Consider the following 25092-nt stretch of genomic DNA (forward strand, 5'->3'; position numbering starts at 1 on the left):
TCTAGCAAAAAATATCAACTTTTATGTGTTTTTAAATCTTTATTACTGCTGAGAACACGGTAATTCTTTACTCGGATGAATTAGTTGTCAAATTACGGAGGTAACTTCTGCACTACGGAGGGTATTTAAGCGTTATTCGTCGATTACGTAACTTAGAAAAACCATGTATTGTTCTGTACAGTTAGATGGACATTCTTTTGTGTCACGTTTACGTAGTTTTATCCGGGACAGACCTAGCATGTCATATAATCTAGGTTTTGACTCGAAGCCTATGATTCAGTTCTCGGGCTTTCCAGGTGGATATGTGCAAACTTTAATTAACAATCAGGACACTGTTAGTGACTTCTCGCCAAAGTTTGTGTTAATAATGATAGGGACTAATGATCTTAGATCAAGCAGATACTCTCCGGAATTGGTTGCAGCCCAAATCATGTATCTACCACGTACATTGATAGAACCGCCATCAGGTCCAGAGAGTTATTGTATTCCAAATCGTACATAGGAATCTAAATTGACGAGTTATCCGGTGGATGTGGCCTGGTTATTGCGCGTGTGGACAAGACAAATAAATACACTTCTGGCCACCCAAATTCAGGTTTCTTCGAACAAAACCGTAAAATTCTGGCGACTGAAGGGATTCTGGTCTGCCCGAGCGAAACTAACAACTTTTCATACTGATGAAAACCACCTAACTAGTTCAGGCCATTGGAAGCTCGTTAACAACATCCTGGCTGCAGTCGTTGCCTCCATAATGACATCAACCGTCTTAATTAGCCAGATATGTATAATTTAACATGTATCCTATAATTCTTATTAGGCTACTGAATATTCTGTGTGAAACTATGAGGCATACACGCACATTGTATAATATTTTAATAATTTTCACAAAAGATGTCTTATAATAACAAATGTCTCACAAGCCTACTATTGATTTTAAGTACTTAATACGTACCTATTATTGGTATGATACCTCTCAAGATAATTCAGACGCAATCGTTCTGATGTTATTGTCCAGGCCAGTCTTGCCTGATGTGTTTCGAATATAAATAAGATCATTTGATGTGATGCTCTTGTAATCATCAAGACAATTTTAAAGTCTGATGTATTATCAATATCTTTGTAATCCGGACAGATTCTCTGATTTACGTACATTGTTTGGTAAATGGCTTTATCTGACATGTTTGCAGGGCTAGTTACTAAGCAGTTTTAAAATCTGCTGTTTAAGATATTATAGTTTGTTTTCAGGGACCTGCATAGTACCACTAGTACTTGTATGGGTCTATTGTATAGTGTAGCTCACACAAGGGTGGTTAACCTATTTCATAGTTATAACCGCTTATGTTTTATTTCTTTTATTGTATATTTCAGATGCGGCAGTCCAAGCGTGGCCCAGCAGCCACAAATGCAAGCTGTCCATGTTGTCCGCCAGTGTGAGCAAAAAAAAAAAACACCGCAAAATAAATGCTCAATCTAAGCAAAAACAAAAACAAAACAAAACAAAATAAACAGACACTGCGTGTAGCAACATCTCATGCACAGTATCCATAAAGGATCAACCTGTTCCACCCCTGACGGTCATGTCTATTAACGAAACATACTTATTAATAAAGTAAGCTTACTTTATGCAAAATTCATGCCAAAATCTTTTATTGTTTTCGAACGGAATGACTAAGTAGTGTTGCAAAGACTGGTCCATAGATTAAAAAAAAAACTCATATAAATTTATTTTGCTGTAAAATGAGCGAAAAAAAATCGGGGTCACCAATTTCGTTCTCACTGTATTGTCTTAATTTTTCCCCTACCCCCATTTATCGTTTATTATGTTTGTATTAATATCCAAATAATACAAAGATGTTCAATAACTTTTGTCATGTATATGTGATCGTATAATTGGAAAAGGCTTCAAGATGAATAGTAATGTTTTCAAGAAATGGACACAGCAACGTATATATATTTGGTATATTCATAAATTATGCCGATATATACTTGCAAGTGAATACACAAAATTACGACAAACCGGAAGCTAGCGGTTTTGGCAACAGGTTCTATAAACATTGCATTAAGCCTTTCTATTAATGAAAATCGTAGAAAAAATATATGGATGGCGGCACAGAATTGTTAACACGTATAACCAGTTAATATGTCGTTTATCTGCGAATGTAAATTGTCAAAAAGGTGTTTATTAAGTAACATTTGAGAAACGAATGTAATGAGATCGTTTTCGTCACCGGTCACTATCCTCTAACTTATTTCAATTGCGCATTTCTCACCTAAAACCTGCAGTTCGATGAATGGGTACCAAGCATATTTGAACAAGTTGTAATTTATCATCAATCGTGCAATCACATTGTCTTAACATTTGATATTGCAGAGACACTCCACATATTTTATGCTTTCATCAACGTTACAAAAAAAAAAAAAAAAAAAAAAAAAAAAAAAAAAAAAAAAAATCAATAACTTGGATGAACCTCCCTTATAAACATCCGGACTAGAGGTCACAGCGGTGTTCACATATTTGGCGAAATGTAAACAAACAAAACCAGTCAGAATGCACAATATGCACAGTTATGCTGTAACACTCGGAATAGTGAATGAAATTCATCTCAGAAAAGATATTGAACTTAAAGTCAAACATTTATTAAACAATTGAAATGTTTATTTAATTCACATTGCATATAAATATTACATATACACATTTTAGCATACACGCATAAACGACGACTGACATACATTTTGACATCAGCCAATCAGGATATATTTGTAATCTAGATCGGAACTTCATTAGTTCGTCAAAGTTCTTTCTGTAATGTTAATGAAATATAAACTATGCGTTGTTTCTCTGAGTTAAAAAAATACTGAAGGTATGTGACCGGTACACAAAAAAGAAATATCACCACTTGTTCAATATCTATAGTACACATTTACAGAACTGCACGTTTTAGGTGAGAAATGCGCAATTGAAATGGGTAAGTAAATCTCCCGTTCATGACCACGTTTCTTATAGTATACCTAGGAGTAGCGTACATAACCTTTACAGTGGCATTTTTTTTCTGGCCTTGTTCCAGTAGCTTTTACAAACACCCCGCGTTTTGTTTATATTTATTATATTCTTCATACATTTCCCGTAAGCTTCATGTAAAGTACTTTGAAATCTCCCCCAGGTGAGTGTTTGCATAAGGTATAAAACTAGTTCATAAAAGGTATACCAAACCGTTCGGAACAAGTAAAAGAGGCTTCAAAAAGAGGACGTCTTCATAGGTCAGAAATGTTGTCTAAATCACATACTATAGTATAATTATATTGTGTATGTTCTTTTTCGTAGAAAATACCAAACGTCTTTTTTTCGAAAATATTTTATCATTATGTTTATGATTTGAGTGTGTCCAATGTATTTATACTGCGATGATTAAAAACGTTTCAAAACTTGTATATCTAACCACCTTGCAAAAATTACAAAATATTAGCGAAAGCAGAGCTGTCAAAATTACACAACACTGTCATAGTTCAAACAATGTTGTAAGTAACTGAGTGGGAGAACATTGATAAGTATGTTAGTCACATAACTAAAAGAATTACATGTAAGGAGGTAAATATTTTTGAAAACGTTTGATGTTTTTCTTTATACAAAAAGACCATAGACAGTCGTTGTACATTAAATATAATGAAATAAATATTTCCAAACAAAGCAAACTTTTTAGACATTATTTCCTACCACTTCTCAACAATTCGGTATTTGGGTCATTCCATTAAAATGGCCTGCCATATGTTTATTATCGGAAATTATTAAATTATTACTTCATATTTCATTTAGAAAATAAAACAAAATCAATTGAAAGAAAAAATATCAGTTTTCTATTTTTAAAAGAATTAAAGATAAAATACGCTCCAGTGTTTAAAACGTCTTGATCTGAGAGGGCCTCGTTTGTTGGAAAGGGCCTGCCATATCTTTATAAAAAAAGTGGGAATTATTTCATTCTTTCTTCAGATTTTATTTAGTAACTAAGTAAATAATAACTTGTTACTCTTTTGTATCACTTTTCGTTTGTTAAGTGATTTATAGACGGAATATGACGGCATAAAACAAAAAAATGATATAACGCGCCGATCGGATAGGGCCTGCCATATTTCTGTTATTGCGAAATATTGGATTATTCTTATATTTAAAAAAACGGAAACAAATGCGATTTTTATGAAAGCACATATCGCTCTAATGTATGTGATGTTACAAACACGTGCCTGTGATCAGTAGTGATTCAGATTGATTCAATTATCACACCTATCGGGTTTATCAATTAATAAGTATATTTGCAAACACCCACAAGTGGCATAAGACAAATGTCGTAAAATTTTCTTATTAAACAGTAACCGCCTTTATTTATTTTAATTTGTTTCCTTCAAACAATGCCGCTATTTTATTTTAAAAAGTCCCACATATTATCAGCTATGTTAATTAAATTTCTGATTATTCATTTTGTATCTCATTATGGGATGTATTCACGTTTAACAGATTCCGCTTTTGTAAATTTTAGGCCTTCTGTACCTTTCACTTTAACATTTCAAATACATAAACAGCAACACTGATCATATTTCCTGCTTAATGGATATTTGTCCCTTAAATATGCTTTGAAAATGAACAAGGAAATAATGTAATAAGCCCCAACACATGGCAGCTCTTTCCGATCAAGTTAAGCCAATTGCAATCAACGCGCTTTATGCATTGACTCATAATTTGTGTATAACTCTATTTATATTTTTTCATAATTCATTTTCAGTTTTTAATGAAATATGAAGAAATAATTGTATAATTTCCAGTGATGATCATTTTTCCTCATAATTTCTTTTTTTTTTTTCTTTTTCATTTGCTAATTTGAATATGAGAAAAATTAAATAATTTCTAAACATATGACGGCCCCTTTCCGATCAAGTAAGGCCCTTTCTAGTCACTGACTTGTATTTTGTCTATTATTTATCTAAAATCATAAATTGGTATTTTTCTATCATAATTTATTTTCCTTTTAATCTGTTAAATGAAAAACAAAGAAATGATTAAATAAGTTCTTATTATAAACATATAATAGGCCCTTTCCCAACAAGTTAGGCCCTATCCGGTCAGTGCGTTATATGCATTGACTCGTATTTGTCTCTAAAAGTCATTCAAAAATATCAAATTGATATTTTTCTTTCATGATTTACTCTCTTTTTTATTTGCCTAATGAAATACAAAGAAATAATTAGATATTATTAATAATGAACATATTGCAAGCCATATTCGATTAAATTAAGCCCTTTCCAATGCCTCACTCATATTTTGTCTGTCATTAATTTTAAAATCGAAAATTGATCATTTTTTTTTTTTGTTGTTTTCATTTGTAAAATGCAATTAGAAGACATGATAGAATAATTTTCAATAATAAACATATGATAGGCCCTTTCCTATCATGTTAGGCCATTTCTGGTTAGCGTTTTATACATTGACTCGAAATCTCGTTTTTTAATTTTAAATTGTTTAAAAACTGAAAATTTATATTTTATATTATTTATTTTCTTTTTATTAGCAAAATGAAATATGAAGACATAATTTAATAATTTCCATATGGCCGGCTATTACGGATAATGTTAAGCCCTTTCCGATATCTAGTCAAACCCGATAACCAATAGTGTTTATTATGTATGTCAGGTCAATTTTTAAACGATACTATGAAAATCACGCTCAAATTTATTACTTTGCTTCAAAGAAATTATTCGATAAATCAAGACTGCCACGTATTTACACACATGGACATACTTATATTAATTATTCTTGGTTCTGCCTAAAGCCCAGTTTTCTTAGTCATTGTAAATATAATTGTGTTTTAAATTTAGATGTCCACATTTTTTGATGCATTTTTAACAAATTGTAATGTTTCCTTCTTAAAAACTAGACTCCAGTCATATTTTGTTTTAAAGTCCATTATGTTTTACATCGTTATTTAGACATTAAATGACGGATTTCAATCACGATTTATTTTTACCATCAAATATAGTGTACAATGCGAGTTTTCCAGGGAGTTACCATACAAGCCTTTCGCCTGTCCCATTTCAATGACAACAATCGTCTTAAATGTGTGAAAAGGAGACAAGTTTGGTACTGTTTCATACATTTAGTGCTCCTATTTTCTAAAAACTGCGTGAAACATTATTATCATATTTCAAAAAATCCCACATACAGTATATACATTTTGTAGTTTATTTGAGTCTCATAATTGTACAAATATTAATCTTTAGCCTGCTAAATTTCTATACTGGACTGGTCCATCATGAAATTTGTGAACTAGCATTTATAATTTGAAGCGGTGTTTACTGAAAATTTACTGACAGAATAGCCAACAGTGCAGGCCATGATCAGACTGCACGGATTTGCAGGCTAATCTTGGTCTTCCCTGGTTGCAAAGGCTGAATCACTTGCCGCCAGCAGGATTAAGTTAAACATACATAAAATATAACATTCATAAAAAGTAAAATGCCACTCATTAAATTGAATTATAAGAGACTATAAAGTAAAACATTAAAATACTCTCTTGTACACATTCCTGAAATTTCAATACCATATCTACACATTAAAATGTTAAAAGTTGATTCTAATCTGACTATATAACATGTTAGCTATAAGTCTAAAAGTTAACATGTTCGAATGAATGAATAAGTTGGGTCATGTTAGAACAGGAACAATATAACTAAAACATTGATTTGCCTTTGAATCATCGAGATATAATTCTTTTGCATGGGAACTCCAAACAATGAATCCATTCAACGACATATCACCAAATGAGATATATCATCTCTTAAATAAAAAGGAGAAATAAAAGAAATTAAGAGTGGTGAAAGAACACTAAATAAACTACCGCTAAAAGACAATAAACAGAATATGTGAATGTACTAAAAGTGGGATTAATCTCAGAATCTCTAGACATCAATTGCGGTCCTGAATGTCCACAAGCTTTACAACGAATTATTACATGTACCTCATGTTCCACAGATTCCGCTACAAACAGGGCAACTCATATTCTTATATGTAAATAGCTGCGATTAGACCTTTAATCTGCTTAGTGTTCTAATTATAAATCATTATAATCTGTGTTGTTTTCGGAATCTTTTACTTCCTCAGATTACTTATCGGGTAGGAGATTTTGTTTTCGGAACTTAAAATTAGACATATTATTTTCTGTTTACCAGTTTGCATTCATGAACACCTGTTTCGCGTTTGATGTGTACCCCTAAGTCTGCTGTGTGCTGTAGTTGCCTAGATAGTCTTTCATTTTCGGAAGAAAATTCTTCTTTTTAAAATTCATCTATATTTATCCAAATACCTGTATGTGATGTTATAAGTTATCCGTCATGTAATAACTAAAATTTTAATTTTTTGAAAATATTTTTTTTCCTTGAAAGAAAAGACTGTAACTACGGACAACCCTAAACACAAACCTGTCCTTTACTGCCCAGATAAGCAGGAACATGCAAGTTTCTTAATATCCTCTCTTCAGTCAGTTCTTAGCCATTAGCCAACACCTTAAGCTTCCAGAAATACAAAGGTAAACTAAAGCTATTACTATAATTTCCGTGACGTCGTTTCACCAGATATAAGAATCACAAAGTTTGCTTGTGACTTGCTGATGAATGATCCTTTTTACTTTAGAAAATAATATTTACACTGGAAATGATGACGGCATAAATTTTCTTGAGATATTACATCTAAATGTCACCATTTGAATTAAATGTTGTAAAACAAATTCAGATGAGTAAAGATACCCGATTTCCTTTGCTTGTCAGTGGATTGATTTATTATAATTTTAAGTGCAATCTAAAGTCCTTGATTGTTTTAATGAAAGTATGATGGAAGTTTCAGTCAGCCTTTTGATCATAAATTTACATTAGCAACCAGCAAATAGACATACTGAAGTATCAGTGTGCTTCATGCATGCGCCAAAATCAACAATCAATACATTTATGGCTGTTTTAACTTTGTTTTTGCAAACTCTTGAAGTGTCAATATTAACCAAATAATATATTTCAGTTATTTGTTCATTTCAAACATTATAAAGTACCATAAAATATTCAACAGACACGATGTAGCACGTAATAAGCGTAACCATGGCACAACAAGTTGAAACAAACTTTAGTTAATTAAATTTCCGTAAATATCATGCAGATTTTTAAATGTCACGAGACAAACTTGAAATTTAACCCTGGTAATGTGTAGGCAAAGGAGATAATATAGATCGTTGCAACTCCTGTCTCAATTTATTTCCAATAACTAAAACACCATGAACATAAAATAGGCAATAGATTATATTGATACTTCATTCCGGGAAAGAATTTCTTGATATTTTCTTAATTCGGCAAAACAAGCCATAATAAAAAAAATATCAATATTTTCCGGGCATTAAATGCTATGCCTGACTAAATTGCATTAGTTGACGATTTAATATGGTGTTCTAAAAACTTGCTTTGCCTTTTGTGAAAATTATTTTTGATGCGTATACTGGAGGGTACTTCAGGCCTAGTTCTCACATCACTCATTTCGTATAAAATATTATTCCAGTTAATATAAGTTGTTTGTTTTCTAATAAACTCAAAGAAATATGATAAAAATCTAATACGTAAATTTCTTTTAACTTTATTAACCGAACATTTTCTTCTTTCTCACAATTCAGTAAGTTCTAAATTCTTTTTTAATTTTCAATTTCTTAAAACAGACCATTTTCAGTTTTGCGACTAAAATTATCTACATGTACACTGATATTTATCTCTAGTAGCTTGTGATTGAGTTCGCAACAATCATCCAAACTAAAAACGTTATTGTTTCTTAGGACTTGAATACTTCGCATATAGCTTATTAAGATCATTTTAGGGAATTAATATATGAATTATTTTTAATATGATGTTGCAGATAGACAGATTTATTTCGGTAAGTTATGAATACATGAAATATTTAAAACAATTTCTATAGAAATTTAACAAATATTACATACTAGAGAATAAATAACAACAGTACAACCATACACACCAAAACCAAGGAAACACAAGAAAGTTCGGTCCTCTGCGTTGGTGGCATGACATAGGAGAGGCATTTTAAACGACATTTAAAAGAAATAAGATGCATGAAATAACTGAAATTATTTTTTATAATAACCATTAAATGTTATAAAAGAAACCGTACTTTACAGCACAAATAACAACTTAAGGTACTATCACAATTATAACTAAACTAATCTACACGTTCAGTGTTAAAGTTGCTTGATATATACCTTAAAAAGTAAAAGCGTATATGAATATATGCAAAAATGTGTACATGGCTTGTCCGGTTATTTACGTTAGCAGTTTTGCATTTTACATATCATGCCTTTAGCATTTGGAAGGGATTCGCCTTGCAGAAATAACTTTCATTTCCACCGTCTATGATGATGTAAATTTATAAACCAACACAGTCTTGTCAAAACATGCTTCTTCAGTTGACAATATATGACATAAACAATGCTATATGAAATACGTAAATGACGTCGATGCGCCAAGTGGACGTCGACATTTAGACACCAAAAATGGCTCATACATGACCATGAAATAACACGTCTTTGCATGATCAAACACTATACATTATTACACCTTTCTTAAACGTAAATAATTTTGACGTTATCATTTAGATAATACCCATTACTAGTAAATCATCATTAATTAACTGGGTCTAGTAATTTTGAACCTAGAAAGGTTTGGTGCTCACTATTTAACAAGAAACCATTCCGAAGCGATGGACTTAATTGCGAAAGTCTGTTTGACTTTGTCTATTTATTTTGTTGAAGTGCTACATATTTGCCGATCTATTAAGGTGATGAGTTTTAATTTTGAGAAGTTCCTTTCCTGAATTTGGCAAATCGTATTTGATAGCTGTCTGATTGTTTGTGATGCAACAGTATATAGTCGACATTATATTTACGAAGGAGAATTATCTAAACGTTGCAAGTCAGACTTAAAGATCTTTCATAATTTCTTTATTCTAAAGTATAAGGGTTTTGTTGTGTGATGAAATTGCAAGAAGGAAATATTTTACTTAACATACAGTGACCTAATCTACCTACTACTAGTTTAAGAAGTACTTTGGGGGAGTTGTCTTTAAAGTATATTTAAGTGTAGCGTACGAAATGAAAACATCACATAATATCTCGTCAGCTTTGCGTAAAATGTTGATAACAACATTGACATGAAATAGCAGTTATCTAACATGGCAACTTGTCAAAATTTCCGTTTTAGCAATGGCCTGATATAGGAAGATTTGAGTAAACTCACACTGTTATATCATGTGATATATTACCAAAGAAGAATAGTACTTTTCACTTTTTAAATATCAATAAAAATTAATAATATAAAAGATAAAATAAGTATCAAATAAGATAACCTTCTTTACGGCCAAAAATGTTTTAGTGTTTTGGATTCAGTGTTGTTATATTTTCTGATCCTTTGGGATCATGGAGTCCATTCAACATGTGTGTAATAGAGTTCAGCTTAAGCCGGTGCTAGGGGTCGTTAGAGGTGTTGCACATTCCATTACCTCTCATGAACAGAATTAATCAAATAGAGAAAAGTGGAAACTTCGCAGGTCGCTTAACACGACAAAAACGAAAATGTTGCAGGCTCGGTTTGATTGAGCCTGTTCATGGACGGTAGTGGAAATACATGCTACCGTCCACGCCCTCTAGCCCCGGGTTGAGCAGAACTCAACATTTACACATGCTAGAAATACAAAAAGCAATTTAGAGACATCCGCAGATGTATTCAAACGGCGGTGAACATGGAACCTTCAATGATACACGTGTTGAGGCGTGTAATTCCATGAAGAGCGGCGTTTGGTCCCCAGATAAAATAATGGGTTTGCCTCAAACGAGAAAACAATGGGCAGATCTTAACAAACTAGAATTTAGGAAGGGGATCTGAGGTTATGGAGCCTGCGTATCACATGAACTGTCAAAAGACAAAATTAAAAAACAGGCACCATATCCAAGGGGTGATTATACAATACACACGACTATGAAAGCGGGAGTATTGGAACCACCCAGTCCGAAATGGTCTTGTTGAGAAACTAAACAGTACCAATAACACGACATAGAAGTCGTGCTGAACGATCTGAGAAGATCGAAATATAACAGCCCTGACTGAATGTTCGGGGAGACTTTTTACAGCCGCCACACAGCACAAACAACGCTGCTGTGATAACAAAATAGAGAAAAGTGGAAACTTCACAGGTCGCTCAACACGACAAAAACGAAAATGTTGCAGGTTCGGTTTGATTGAGCCTGTTCATGGACGGTAGTGGAAATGCATGCTACCGTCCACGCCCTCTAGCCCCGGGTTGAGCAGAACTCAACATTTACACATGCTAAAAGTACAAAAAGCTATTTAGAGACATCCGCAGATGTATTCAAACGACGGTGAACATGGAACCTTCAATGATACACGTGTTGAGGCGTGTACTTCCATGAAGAGCGGCGTTTGGTCCCCAGATAAAATAATGGGTTTGCCCCAAACGAGAAAACAATGGGCAGAACTTAACAAACTGGAATTTAGGAAGGGGATCTGAGGTTATGGAGCCTGCGTGTCACAGGAACTGTCAACAGACAAAATTAAAAAGCAGGCACCATATCCAAGGGGTGATTATACAATACCCACGGATATGAAAGCGGGAGTATTGGAACCACCCAGGCCGAAATGGTCTTGTTGAGAAACTAAACAGTACCAATAACACGACATAGAAGTCGTGCTGAACGAGTCTGCTATTATTCTTCTTGGTTGCATTCTTTGCTTCTAAGGGACCTTTTTACAGATTTTATTAATCATTACAACAGCAATCTTTAAGTGCCGTGTGGCGGCTGTAAAAAGTCTCCCCGTACTTGGATTCAGTGTTGTTATATTTTCTGGTCCATTTGGATTGAGTCCATTCAACATTTGTGTATTAGAGTTCCGCTTAAGCCGGTGCTAGGGGGCGTGAGAGATATTGCACATTCCATTACCTTTCATAAACAGACTCAATCAAACCGAGTCTGCTATTATTCTTCTTAGTTTGTATTAGTAATCATATTGAAGAGAATTTCGAAAAATTTATATGTTTTTATCTTCTGCAATATGGAGGGCATTAGAGTATCAGTAAACTTAATGAATAAGATAAAAATGCTTTAAAAGCAAGAGGAGAAGCAAGAAGCAAGATATTTCAGTAATGATCTAAAGAAGTTTACATTACAATAAAAAACCGTTAAAATTCAGTATACCATACGACTTACAAATTCAAAATAGATAATCAATCATATTTGTAAACTGACTAATAGCCGCTATGCTGGGTAGTGATTTGCCTCTAGGATTTACGACGGAGATCAAATAGATAATATCTAGTTACTGTTATGTTGAAATTTTAGACATAATTTACACACACATTGTTATCATTATACCCACTCATTTTAGATTTCGATACAAATATCTTCCTTATCGTATTATTTTGTTCAAACGACAATGAAAGAGAACGGATAGAATGAAAATACAGACAAATGAAATATATCTGGTATCATTCAGCATCTTATCCTCCTTATATTCTAGCACACAATATATATTACAATATACCTTATATTCTACTGATCAAAAAACATTGAAACCTTATGTTATTATGCGACACATGCACTGACATAGCGTAAAGTCTCATGGTATCGCGCTTGGAAAGAATGACACATAAAACAGGCAAATATTTGGTGAATATCTTGAATGGTTTAGATAATAATCATTGATAACATGTTAAAATCGAAATACAGTAATTTTCTCTCGTTTAGATCTGTATCATTATGTCATTCGAGAAGACCCACTGTCTTTTTTACAAATTGGCATCTTTTTCTATACTATTTGGTAGTTTTAAATATTGCTCTACGCGGGTAGCTGATGAAAACTGTTTTAATAAATACAGGAATCCAACAGTTCACATTAAACAATGATACTACAGTGAAATTCAGTCGATATCTTAAGAACTGATATTAAGCTGCATATATTAAGTCAAGCGATGAATCTGCTTTCATTTCTTTTAGAATAAAACTGACATTGTGCTGGCGTTTTTGTATTGTTTAAGATATCCGTGTCTGTTTTCCTCATCTCACCATTTATATAAACGCTCCCGACATGCTCCAGTCCAACACGTTTTGAAGGAAATGGATGACCTCCTCCGAATCTGTCACAAGAGAAAGAATCATGCTGGTACACGGAATGTTGCGCAATCGGCCATACAATGCTATTAAGAAAGTCCATGTCTTGAACGTAATTGTCGTTCATAACTTCACGTTGTAATAAACTTTCCATGTTAGGAATGGCTTCCCTTGTACCACCCCACATTCCACCACTCATAGCGTAGGAAGAGTGTGATGGGTGATCACGCATCACGTGAAACTTTTTTCCAGACGCAATCCATTCATCTACGGCCGCTTTCTCACGTGCAGATAACCTTGAATCTATATCCCTTATTATATATCTTGACACAAAAGGCACAGAAGCGACCAGAAAACGCCAAGACATTTTGTTTTTTAACACAGATCCTGTCATATTTATGCATTTTGCGATGGTTTTCTCACAAACAGTAGATATTATATCTAAGGGGACGGTGTTGTCGTGAAATAACAACACTCTCCAGCTCGGATATATGGTTCTGATTAATTCTGTATTTTCCAGTGCCCCATCTGTGTAACGGGTGTTTGAACCAAATAATGAGTAAGAAACAATAAAGACAGACTGCTTTGAAAAAATATGGTTAGTGATTTTATTTCGATATTGTTCTAAAGGTTTATCGTTGAAACTGTTTCCAAACTTAAACTGAACGCTCAATTGCAATGGTTCCGTAAAGCTTTGAACTTTCAGTTCTGTAATGTGATATGGTTTATAAATATCCGTAATCCACTGAATTGCTTCCATATTGTCAAAATCAAGATCAGTTGGGAAGAAATGTTTGAATACTTCAAAATGAGACTTATTAATGACAATAAAATACGGCCGTGTCAATTGTGTTTCTCTCATTTCGGATGCGACAACGATCCCAATGTCTGATACAATGTGTTCTCTAATTTTCTTTATTGAATATTTTATCGAGTCTCTATTAAGGACATTAGAAAACGTGCCATTACCTATCAAAATCAGATAATCCATGCCGTCTTTTACCGATCTATGCGCCAAACGATTTACAATCTGGGTGAATGTTTCAGTAGATGCGACTTTATTATTGGCATTCAAATCGCTGTTCAGAGGGCGTTTTTCCATATAACCATTTCTCCCGTATACTTTGAATGCAAACTCATCGTTAGCAGTCTTCAACTTAAAATCATTGTCGATGGAAAATTTGGTGTCATCAAATGGAACCAAAAGTCCTATTTTAACTTTCTTATTTTCAAACTTCCTCTGAGTTCTTTGTGTTTTATACCACTCAGTAAAGCAAGCAATGAAGAAACATAACACAAATGCGGACTTCCAGAACACTTTTATTCTTATCATTTTCACCACTTCTGAAGTCATTTTCAGTACTTCGAAAAAATAATAGAAAAGAAGAGAGCCAGATTAGGTCCTTCGTCAAATTCCACCGTATGTGAGTTAACTGAAATGAAATAGTGAAATTAAATACAACTCAATGAATTATTGTATGCTATTGCACACTGAAAAGGAATAGATGTAACGGCAACAGTTTATTATTAGATTAAAGGGCTTATTAAGACAACGTTTTGAGACGTTTTCGATTAACTTTGAAAATCCCAGTGAGAGCCCTGTATATAGTTTGTCGTAAATATTGTCGTAAATCCTCACTTTAGATTTTGCTTGGGCATACGCACATACAAATATTAAGGTAACCTACATCCTTAAATGACTCCTTAGGCCAGCATCACAAGACACTGTTCATCACTTATTTTTCATTATTCTATTTTGCACTTTGTGCTCGCACTGAGCTTTTTTACCGTTGGATTGTTCAAATATCTTCAATTCTAGATAATCTATGCTAAATTCTGGTTTCCATGGCAACCGAAATGAAAACTTTAAAAAAGGCTTCATTAGAGAAACTGCTTGCCTGATTTTGAAATAGTTTCACAGAAATGCCTCTACCAAATTCCTTCAAATCTCAACAATTCCTCTCTGAATGTACTGAACCGATTGCAAGGTAATTTCGCAACAATGCGCCTTAAGTGACCATCTACCTGATTCCTTTCAATAGTTTTTTATGTTACAAAATATGCCCGCCAGGGGGCGAGGATAGTTTTCTCTGTGTGGCTATATGGTAAATTTTAAAGATTTATTTTGAAAAGACCTCACAGAAATAATCCTTGAGTGACCCCCCTCTACTTTACTTCTTCGAATCAGTCTGTTTTTTCCAAAATTCAGGGGCGGGGTTATATCCCCCTTATGACTATATGTAAAACTTTGAAGGTCTTTTTTAAACTGCTGGCGCGGTTTCAAAATAATTCCACAGTGATGTACTTTAAATGACTCTCTACCAAACTCCTTCAATTAATTATTTTTTTTGTAAAACAAGATAGCTAGCAGAAGGTGGGGCTAGCTTTCATTATATGGCAATTTGGAAGACTTTGAAAATATTATGTCTTCTTCTTTGAAACTGCTGGTTTCAGTTAAAGATAATTTCAAAAGCATTATCCTGGGTGACCCTCTACTAAATTTCTTTGAATAGGTCTGTTTCATTAATAGACATGGCCGTCAGGGGCGGGACAGGTTTTCCCTGTATGGATATATGGAGGTACTTGAAAATATGTCGATTTCAAAGATATTTTCCTTAAAAACCTGTCCAAGGTGATCTGCTGATAAAAGGTGAAATTTATTAAGTAACATTTGAGAAACGAATGAGGTCCCCAACTGTATATTTTAAAAATCATATTAAAGAAAAAACTGTTACCGTGGTACTACATGAACATAATTTAGGAATGTTGTCTAAATAACATATGAGCCGTGCCATGGGAAAAGCAACATAGTGGGTTTGCAACCAGCATGGATCCAGACCAGCCTGCGCATCCGCGCAGTCTGGTCAGGATCCATGCTGTTCGCTAACAGTTTCTCCAATTCCAATAGGCTTTAAAAGCGAACAGCATGGATCCTGACCAGACTGCGCGGATGCGCAGGCTGGTCTGGATCCATGCTGGTCACAAACCCACTATGTTGGTTTTCTCATGGCACGGCTCATATCCTGAGTAATATTGTAAATGTTCTATTTTGTAGAAAATATTAAACTTCTGTTGTTGTTTTGTTTTTTTTTCGAAAATATTTTCACATTATGTGTATGATTTATTTGTATTCAATGTATTTGTTCAGGAAGTGCGAGTATTGAAAAGGTTTCAAAAGTTGTAAATCTAAAGAACTTGCAAAAATAACAAAATATTAGTGAAGCAGAGCTGTCAAACGACTTTCACAAATCAGCAATAATGTTCAAGTAATAGCTCATTTTGCCATTAAATATGGTCGCTCGCGCGGTCGTTTTGTTTTTCGCATTTTACAATTGAAGGCATTTTGTGTCAAAATTAATAGCCAATGCCTTTACGCTATTTAACCGTCTGATTAACAACCGTTGAAAGTCCAGATGTGCAGGAATTTAACCATCATGGCGATAGCCCTATGCCCTGGGCTCTCGGCAAGATTTTTAAAAGGTGTAAGGGGGAGCAGGGTGTGCGTGGATTGTAATGCGGTGGTGGTGACAGGATATAAAAGGCATAAAAGGCAAGTAAATGGGTTCGGGGTTAATTGCGGGCGGTTGAGGGGGCGTGGGGGAGGGGGGGGGGGGGAACTACGATATAGATTGTTGCAGTATGCATATCGTCTAATCACCTCCTGCCTATATTCCAATACCAATATATCAATACCTTGAAATTTTTAAGTTATGCTCTAGAAACTAAAAATGGTGGACAGATTTGACCTACGTAGCGGGCTCATGTTCTCTGCAAATCGTCTTGTCAATACCTACCCACAGTCAAGTTAGAAGTCAATATCTTGAGCTGTTAAAAAGTTATGATCCAGACACGAAATACGACCGACATATATGACATTTAAGCTCAATTTGTAACCTTGACCTTTGACCCACATACACGGTTATGTTTCAAGTCAATAGCTGTTATACTCTGGACACGAAATATGATGGGCAGATTTTATCTTGCTATGACCTCGTCTTTTTACATTTGAAGTCAAAATCTTGCACGGGGACTAAGTTACGCTGCTGACAAAAATATTATAGTTTTGATTTTTAAGCTGAATTTGTGACCTAGATCTTTAACCTACAGAGCTAGTTCAAACGTTTTGCACATCGTCTCATCGCCTTCTACTTATATACCTAGTTTAATTGTTACAAAATTATGCCCCGAACATAAATTTTGAATATCAAATTGAAATGCCGGTTATTAACCTTGTTTATGGGATATATTTACGCTCTGTGGAAAAGGTTAGCGAGACATCGAGAACGGTAAATGAAAGGATGAAAGAACATAAGGCAGACGTAAGACTGGGGAGACAAAAGCCAGTTGTGCTCCATTTCAATTCAATATGTCACAGTGAAGATAACATGTAATTGACATTCTAGAACGTGTAAAACAAATCAAAATACTACAGACAGATTAAAAATCTCGAATGGAGAATGAAGCACCAGTGGGCTTTTAAAAAAACCAATTTTATATGTTTTGTGGCGTGAATACAAGTAAACATTGTTCACAGACTATAATATCAATTTGCAGTAGATACATTTAGCTAAACAATATAATTATACATAAAAATATATTATGTTTAAAAGAAAATATCGCTATAGTTTATATGTGCATTGTTTTACTCAAACATAAAAATGTATTCTTAATATTAAATGCTGATATTGTTAGGCGTAATTATGGTGTTAAATATTCTATTTTTAACATTCTAGCATAAAACCGCCCTTCTTATCTTTTCTAGGGTGTGTGGGGGTGATGATGGGTATTTTAACAAGAGAAAAAACGTTTGAAACAACAAGATTCTCGCGCTTACATGCTGTTAAAAGACCTTTAATATATGCGCGTTTCGTGGCAAAGCGTGAACGTCTTTCGGCCCCAAAATGGAAAATTAAAAAAAAAATGCACAATGATCTGTGTTTTGACTGAATCACAAAACACAAAAGCTCATTTATGCAGGTTATGAACTGGTTTTGATCAGAAATACAAAAAAAAATCTTTCTGTTCTCTCCTTTCAGATTTCACGTTGTCAGAAATGTCTAGAAACTTCAGCTTTCATTCCGTTTCCTGTTACATCATGCACGTAGATTAAATGATCCTGCAACAAACTGCTGAGTAACAAATAAGTTAATTTCTTTGCTTTATGACAATTTAACTTGAACAACATTTCAACGTTTGTGTCTCCTATAAGGAGTTATTGTTGTTCTATTTCCGTTTCTTACGGCTAACTTCTCACACTTAAATTAAATTGCAGAATGAAAACGACAAGAAAACATTAATTTAACACTCGTAAACGATATCTACAGGCGGAGCTAATAATCTAATGCCAGCGACGTGACAGCTATTTATATCTGAAACTGTACTAGCAGGATATGGAAACTAGCAGGATATGGAATATATCCTGTCTCCTCTTGAATTCTATTGTTCAATTGAAGTGCAGGAAACTTGTATGAGGCAAGATAATAATTAATACATGCGGAGATGTTTATTTAAACTAGTATCTACGAACGTACTAATATGTGAGCTGATGGTTTATGCTTACTATTCTAATACGTGTGCACATATTAGTTATTACATGCGCACGATGTAGTATAAAACATCTATTTCGCCTCTGTGCAACCGATGTCATTTGATTGCATACTTTAATCTAATCTAGAGGGATTTTCTACTGTTGCATTTTTCTTAACACATGTAGTAAATTAACAAGGCCAAACATTTGCATGTCACCGTGGGTCCCTATACTCATTATACTATTTTATGGACAGAATGTGTTTTATTTTTTCACAATAATTCAACTAGGCCTAGGGTTAGCATGCCACATTATTTATGATGGAGTAAGCACACAGTCTGCAATAGGGTTAGAATGTCATACAGTCTGCCATATGGTTTGCATGTCATACAGTCTGCCATATGGTTTGCATGTCACCAGGTCGTTAGGGGTGTAGTATATCACATGATATATCGTAGGGCTAGCACGATACGCAGTCTACCGAAGAGTTGGCATGCCACATGGTCCAACGTAGGATCAGCCTGTCACGTAGTATATTTTAAGTGAGGCCAGGAGGACAGAAAGGTAACACATCTTGCAGAGTAGTTCCATTAGGGCGCATATTATGGCGAATTAATGCTTCACAGCTATCAGTCGACTCCGTGTGTCTGTAAATTAATCAAGACAGTTGTGCTATGTGACATTTTGTTTAAAACATATTTTTAAGTAAAACATTTGATCCAATTTGAAAGCGCTATTTCTAGATGCGTACATTACGCTAAATTTCACGTCGACGGTACGTCAACATGATATCGTTGTTGTGATTGAAGCACAGTCATATTAGAATGTATCATATGCTGTCATGTAGCACCGTTTCCGAATGGTTTTTGTTTTAGATATGTAACGATGGGCAGTTAACCTAACCAGTGTTACTGGATTCTGTACCAGTACATGTACAAACCTGGTCTACCCAAGTCTAACTGCAAACTTCCCCACATGTATAAATCAGAGTTGGAAGACAAATGATTTTAGACACAATGGCTTTAACTCCCTGGGGCCGAAATGCGACTATAGGCGTTATATTTTCTACCCCTGTAGCGTCGATATGCAACTATACGTGCGTTATCAGGACTCCCCAGGACGGCGATTGACGAGTATAGTCGCGGCACCGAGATCATGATGATTGTGATAAGTACTTGTTAATTTTTGATAATCTTGACAAAAGCAAAATTACTTTGCATACTGGCTATTATTTCTTTGATGTAATAATTACTAGTTGTGCTAATAATTATTTCCCTTGTTAAAATAAATGTCTGTAACTATGCGGTAATGTAAATGAAATAAAAAGACGATCTCCTCTGTGTTTCGTTCATACTGTATTTCAAAAGAATAAAATAATGTCGTCAGCCAGAGATCTTTCTTAAAATGATGAAAATATTTATTTATTATCATGCTGATTCTGAAATATCAGTTCCGTCGGATGATGATTCCGACGATGCGATTCCATTATCAGATAAATGAATGGTCGGAAAATGTTTTAGAAGGCTGAAATATTGGTACACATACGATAGAAATGGATAAAAAATAACACAACAAAGCATGTTTCATAAAATACAAAAAAGTACATGTAAATAAACGCATGTTTGTAACTTAATAATTATTCAAAGATGGATGTAAATATTATAACTTAACTGTCTCAGCACGTGACACACAACATTTGTGTACATATTTAGAAATAGATTATACATCAAAATAAACCACTGATATTCACACAAAAACGGGGGTAAATTTATGTAATGCTGATGTAAATATTCAGTGTTAATGATGCATAACTATTTATGGGAATTTAATGTTCAAATATCTATTAAACGCAATAGGTGTGTTAAAATTATGAATATTTCGAAGTGAAAATTTCAATGTATATTTCAGTTTACACCCCAAGTTAATCATGTTTTCCTTCATGATTTCAACTGACTGTATGCGAAGGACCTGTCATATGTTTATGATTTGAAATTATTTAATTATTCATTCACATTTCATTTAAGGAAATAAAAAAGAAAGTCAGTGAAAGGAAAAATAATCACTTTTCTATTTTTAAAAGAATTAGAGACAAAATACGTTACAGTGTATAAAACGGGATGATCTGAGAGGACCTCACTTGATCGGAAAAGGCCTGCCATAATCATTTCATTCTTTCTTCCGAATTTATTTAGCAAGTAAGTTAATTAATAACTTCTTTTTTTTACATTTTTTATCATTTTCGTTTGTTAAATGAATTATAGACGGAATATGACGACATAGAACAAAAATGTAACACCACGCGCTGATCGGATAGGGACTGCTATATTTCTATTATAATTGTGAAATATTGGATTATTCTTATATATTACATTACGAAAACAAATGCGATTTTTGTGAAAGCCCATATCATTCTAATTTACGCGGTGTAACAAAAACGTCTCTCTGATTAATAGTGATTGAGTTTGATTCAATTATCACGCCTATTGGGTATATCAATTACTTAGTAGGCATATATTTGCAAGCACCCACAAGTGGTATGAGGCAAATGTCGCATAAATTTATTATAACATTTGCCTTTTACACAGCTAACCGCCTTTATTTATTTTAATTTGCTTCCTGCAAATAATGCCGCTAAATATTTTTGTAAAAAGTCCCCATGGTTATCAATTATGTTGATTAAAGATCGGATTATTATACGCCCGAAGGGACGTATTATGTTATGACGCTGGTGTCCGTCCTTCCGTCTGTCCGTTAGCAATTTCGTGTCCGATCTGTAACTCTTGAACCCCTTGTAGGATTTCAAAGAAACTTGAAACAAATGTTTACCGCACCGAGACAACGTGCGGAGCATATGTTTTGGATGTCTCGCTTCAAGGTCAAGGTCACATTTAGGGGTCAAAGGTCATATCAGTTTGGTTCGTGGCCGCTCTGTAACTCTTAAACTGCTTGAATGATTTAAAAGAAACGTGGCACAAATGTTCACCACACCGAGACGACGTGCAGAGCGCGTATTCTAGATGACTCGCTTCAAGGTCAACGTCATATTTATGGGTCAAAGGTCATATATGACTTTGCTTTTTAATATTGCTCTGCATTACAGTGCTCTTGTTTTTATTTAGCAGATCCTTCTTTTGTTCACTTACAATATTTTTTTAATCACTTCCCTTTCATGCCCTATGTGGTTCTGGGACGATCTGTGTATGAAATGAATTGGAACCACTGCCTTGCCCTTGCATGATCGTAAGAGGCGACTAATTGGGTCTAAACACTTGGGGAAAACAATTACGTCTGTATATATAATATTTAAGACAAGTTTACATAACGAATTATTAATCTTGTGCGTATCTGCTTAATGATATACGCCTCGTATTCTACATTATTATGCATATGAAACTCTGTACTGGCTAAAAGAGCGTGTTCAAAAATTGTTCCTTATTTCCAAGGGCCTTTTATTGAAAGAGTAAAGGCGCCTTTGACTTTGCCAGGAAATAGAGGAAAGAGAGGAATAATAGTTGGCCTCACTCCTCAGTCAACCGGCTATCAATTACTTGACGGTGAAAGTTTAAAGTGAATAAAATAATTTTGGAGCTATTGAAACATCACAAGTGTTTAGAGATCCAGTTCCCTACTTGCAAAAAGGGTCTTAGTCAGACCCAGGGTCCTCTTTTCACATTTGAGTAGCGGGGCTAGTCCCTCTGGCTTTGCGGGATGGGGGATTTTTAAGTCATTTTCATATGAAAGGAGATTTCTTTTTTTATGAATATTTCTGTCTGTCACAACATACTGGTTACTATAATTATTGTTTACAGCTTTTTTTTCTGGTGTAGAATTTTCATAATTATGTTTGATAATTTTGGAAGCCACTACAAAAGAATTGATGAAGGGGTACGTTTTTCAACATACAATTTTAGAGGGGTAATTGGTCCCCAAAAATGGTTACTTGAACTCTAGTCAATGTTTTAATAAAACATCTAAGAAGTGTAGAGCGCAGTAAGTTACTGTACCATTCTACCAGTCAGATTTCTATTTGCAAAACCGTGGTTTTGGTGTACGAGTGTGTGTGTGTTTGTGTGTGTGTGGGGGGGGGGGGGGAGAGAGAGCGGGCGAGAGAGAGAGAGAGAGAGAGAGAGAGGGGGGGGGGGGGAGAGAGAGAGAGAGAGAGAGAGAGCAGGGGCTCATTTAGATGCCTCGATGGACCCATTGTGACAATGATCTTCCAAATCTGAGGTCTATGTTCCAAACTTAAATAAACTAAAATAGTTGTCCAGTTTCTGAAATAAAATATTTCTTTAACAGTATACAAGTTTTGTGCAATATATATTTATTTATAAAAGTCATAATTTTTCAGTAACTATACTGGCAATATTTATATCGTTTAAGTTACCATTTTGCATTTTGTACAACCATGTTTATAAATCGTTTCCATGCTCAGATATGTTTCAGATAGAAAAGGACAAAAAACGTGAAACAAATTCTTACTCAAACTTGAAGACTTGATATATGGTAGAATCAGAACAACATTCCAACATAAATACTAACAAACCAAATAAAACAAAAACTTACTGATCAAAACTCCTTAATCTGGCACGACAGTTTACAAATCTAAACTAAATGAAAATTATTCATCTTTTAAAAAAGAGCACTAAATTAGAACCATATTTGATCTCTTGAAAAAAAACGGGGTACATTCATCTCCTCAGATTTAGAACTGGAAATCACTTTTTCCCCCTGAATCGGGTAGATGGGATAATATTCACTTCACTCAGAGAACTTATAGTTGATATATTTCACTATCTTTTAAGCTGTCCCTTTTTCAAAAGACATATAAATATTTGAAGAAGTATATTTTACAAGGCCAGATGTTCTTAAATATAAAGATATTTTGACAACAAATTCTATATCTCAGTTATCGAAACTTCGTAAATTTAAAAAAATCTTACTGACACAGGTTAAACTGAGATATCAAAAATACCAAGTGTCTGTTTATATATGTAAATATATATAGAACTAAATATAATTAATAAAAAAGTCATTTACTGATTCAATTAGGTCAGCTTTATCCCACTTTTCTCTCCTTATTGTTGTCGATAAACAAATGTTTGTCTTTTGTTAAACTTTATTAGAACTACTTTTAATAAAATCAATAGCTCTAGCCTCTAGCTTGAGTAATTACTTTTATACTTACTTGTGTTGTAAACTATATAACTCATGTAACTTGTGACAAATCTCTTTCTTCCCACACAAAATTAACTAGTCCTAATTTTAGATAGTAGATGTTTCGTTGTTTTTGTCTTTTCTTTCTTAATGCTCATGAAACAATAAACCCATCTTTTCTACAGAATCACGAATAATGCTTTCTATAGTAACCAAACATATAGTCCTAAAACATGCACTACTCGCGTCACGGAAAGCGCACATGTTAACTCATAAACTGAAGGTTCATCCTTTATAACTTTAAGTAGTATAGTCTTTTCTTGTACACACTATAATATGTTTCAAAGTTTGTCATTGGTCGCGGGATGATTAATGAAACATTTCCCTATCTCGTTTTTGTTTCATTTACAATTATTTTTAGCTCGACTATACGAAGAATAGAATAGTCCAAGCTATTCTACTCAACCTGGTGTCGGCGACGGCGTCACACCTTGATTAAAGTTTAACATGTAAGCTTAAGTACATACAGCTATAATTTAAATGCATATAGCTTTGAAAGTTGTTTCTTTTTCTTTTTCTAGGTCAATAATCAACCTCACTGGGTCAAGTCCAATGAATCTGATGTGTCTTCGGTGTTATAACTGCATTTATGTTCTCTTGTAGAAATATCGTGGTCGCACCTTGTCTCGAACCCCACCTCCTTTCGAACCTTTCATTTTCTCGCGATTTTCACGCATGCACAAGTGCGCATTACGTCATCAATTTGTGAGTATCGGTGCTTTGTTTACAAACAACACTCTACAGCTGTCAAACCAAAAAATATGCGATATAAACAAGTAAGTATTAACTATTTTCTTCCAATTAAGATAAAAATCAATAAAATTCTTATTACTTTATTGACCCCAATATATATAACCAATAGAATTTCAACCCAGTTTTAACATAAAAGGTGCTCAAAAGTTTTGACAGTTGACCTCGCTCTCTGCGGCTGCTGCAGAGGTCACGTGACCATGGTGAAATCATGTGACTCTCAATTTTTACTGCACTGTTCAAATACTGAAATCCATTGCTTTTTCACCTTCATTTTATGATTTTTTTAATTGATTCAATTTATATTTCAGTTGTATCCTGTGAAGAGAGCTATGAAGCACACGGGATATTCTCCTTCAGCATAGTTTAATGCCTATAAACTGGTTAAGAGACCTGCAT

The 25092-nt window shown here is 34.1% G+C and overlaps 1 protein-coding gene across 3 annotated transcripts in view; it reads right to left on the reverse strand.

Annotated features, from left to right (window-relative positions):
• LOC123552226 (uncharacterized) overlaps positions 1-24266 on the reverse strand; it is a 34760-nt gene extending 10494 nt beyond the window's left edge. The window contains exons 1-2 of one of the 3 annotated variants that reach the window (XM_053525212.1): positions 23915-24266; positions 7462-14635 (exon numbers count right to left, since the gene is read on the reverse strand). Coding sequence is in view for 2 of the 3 variants with exons in the window: in XM_045341711.2 (XP_045197646.1) it covers positions 13057-14556 (1500 nt within the window). In the remaining variant the exon portion in view is untranslated. The other 2 variants (XM_045341711.2, XM_045341719.2) reach the window with 2 other exon arrangements.
• Between the last annotated feature and the right edge of the window lie 826 nt (positions 24267-25092).

Source organism: Mercenaria mercenaria, chromosome 15 (genome assembly GCF_021730395.1).
Source record: "Mercenaria mercenaria strain notata chromosome 15, MADL_Memer_1, whole genome shotgun sequence".
Classification (NCBI taxonomy): Eukaryota; Metazoa; Mollusca; class Bivalvia; order Venerida; family Veneridae; genus Mercenaria; species Mercenaria mercenaria.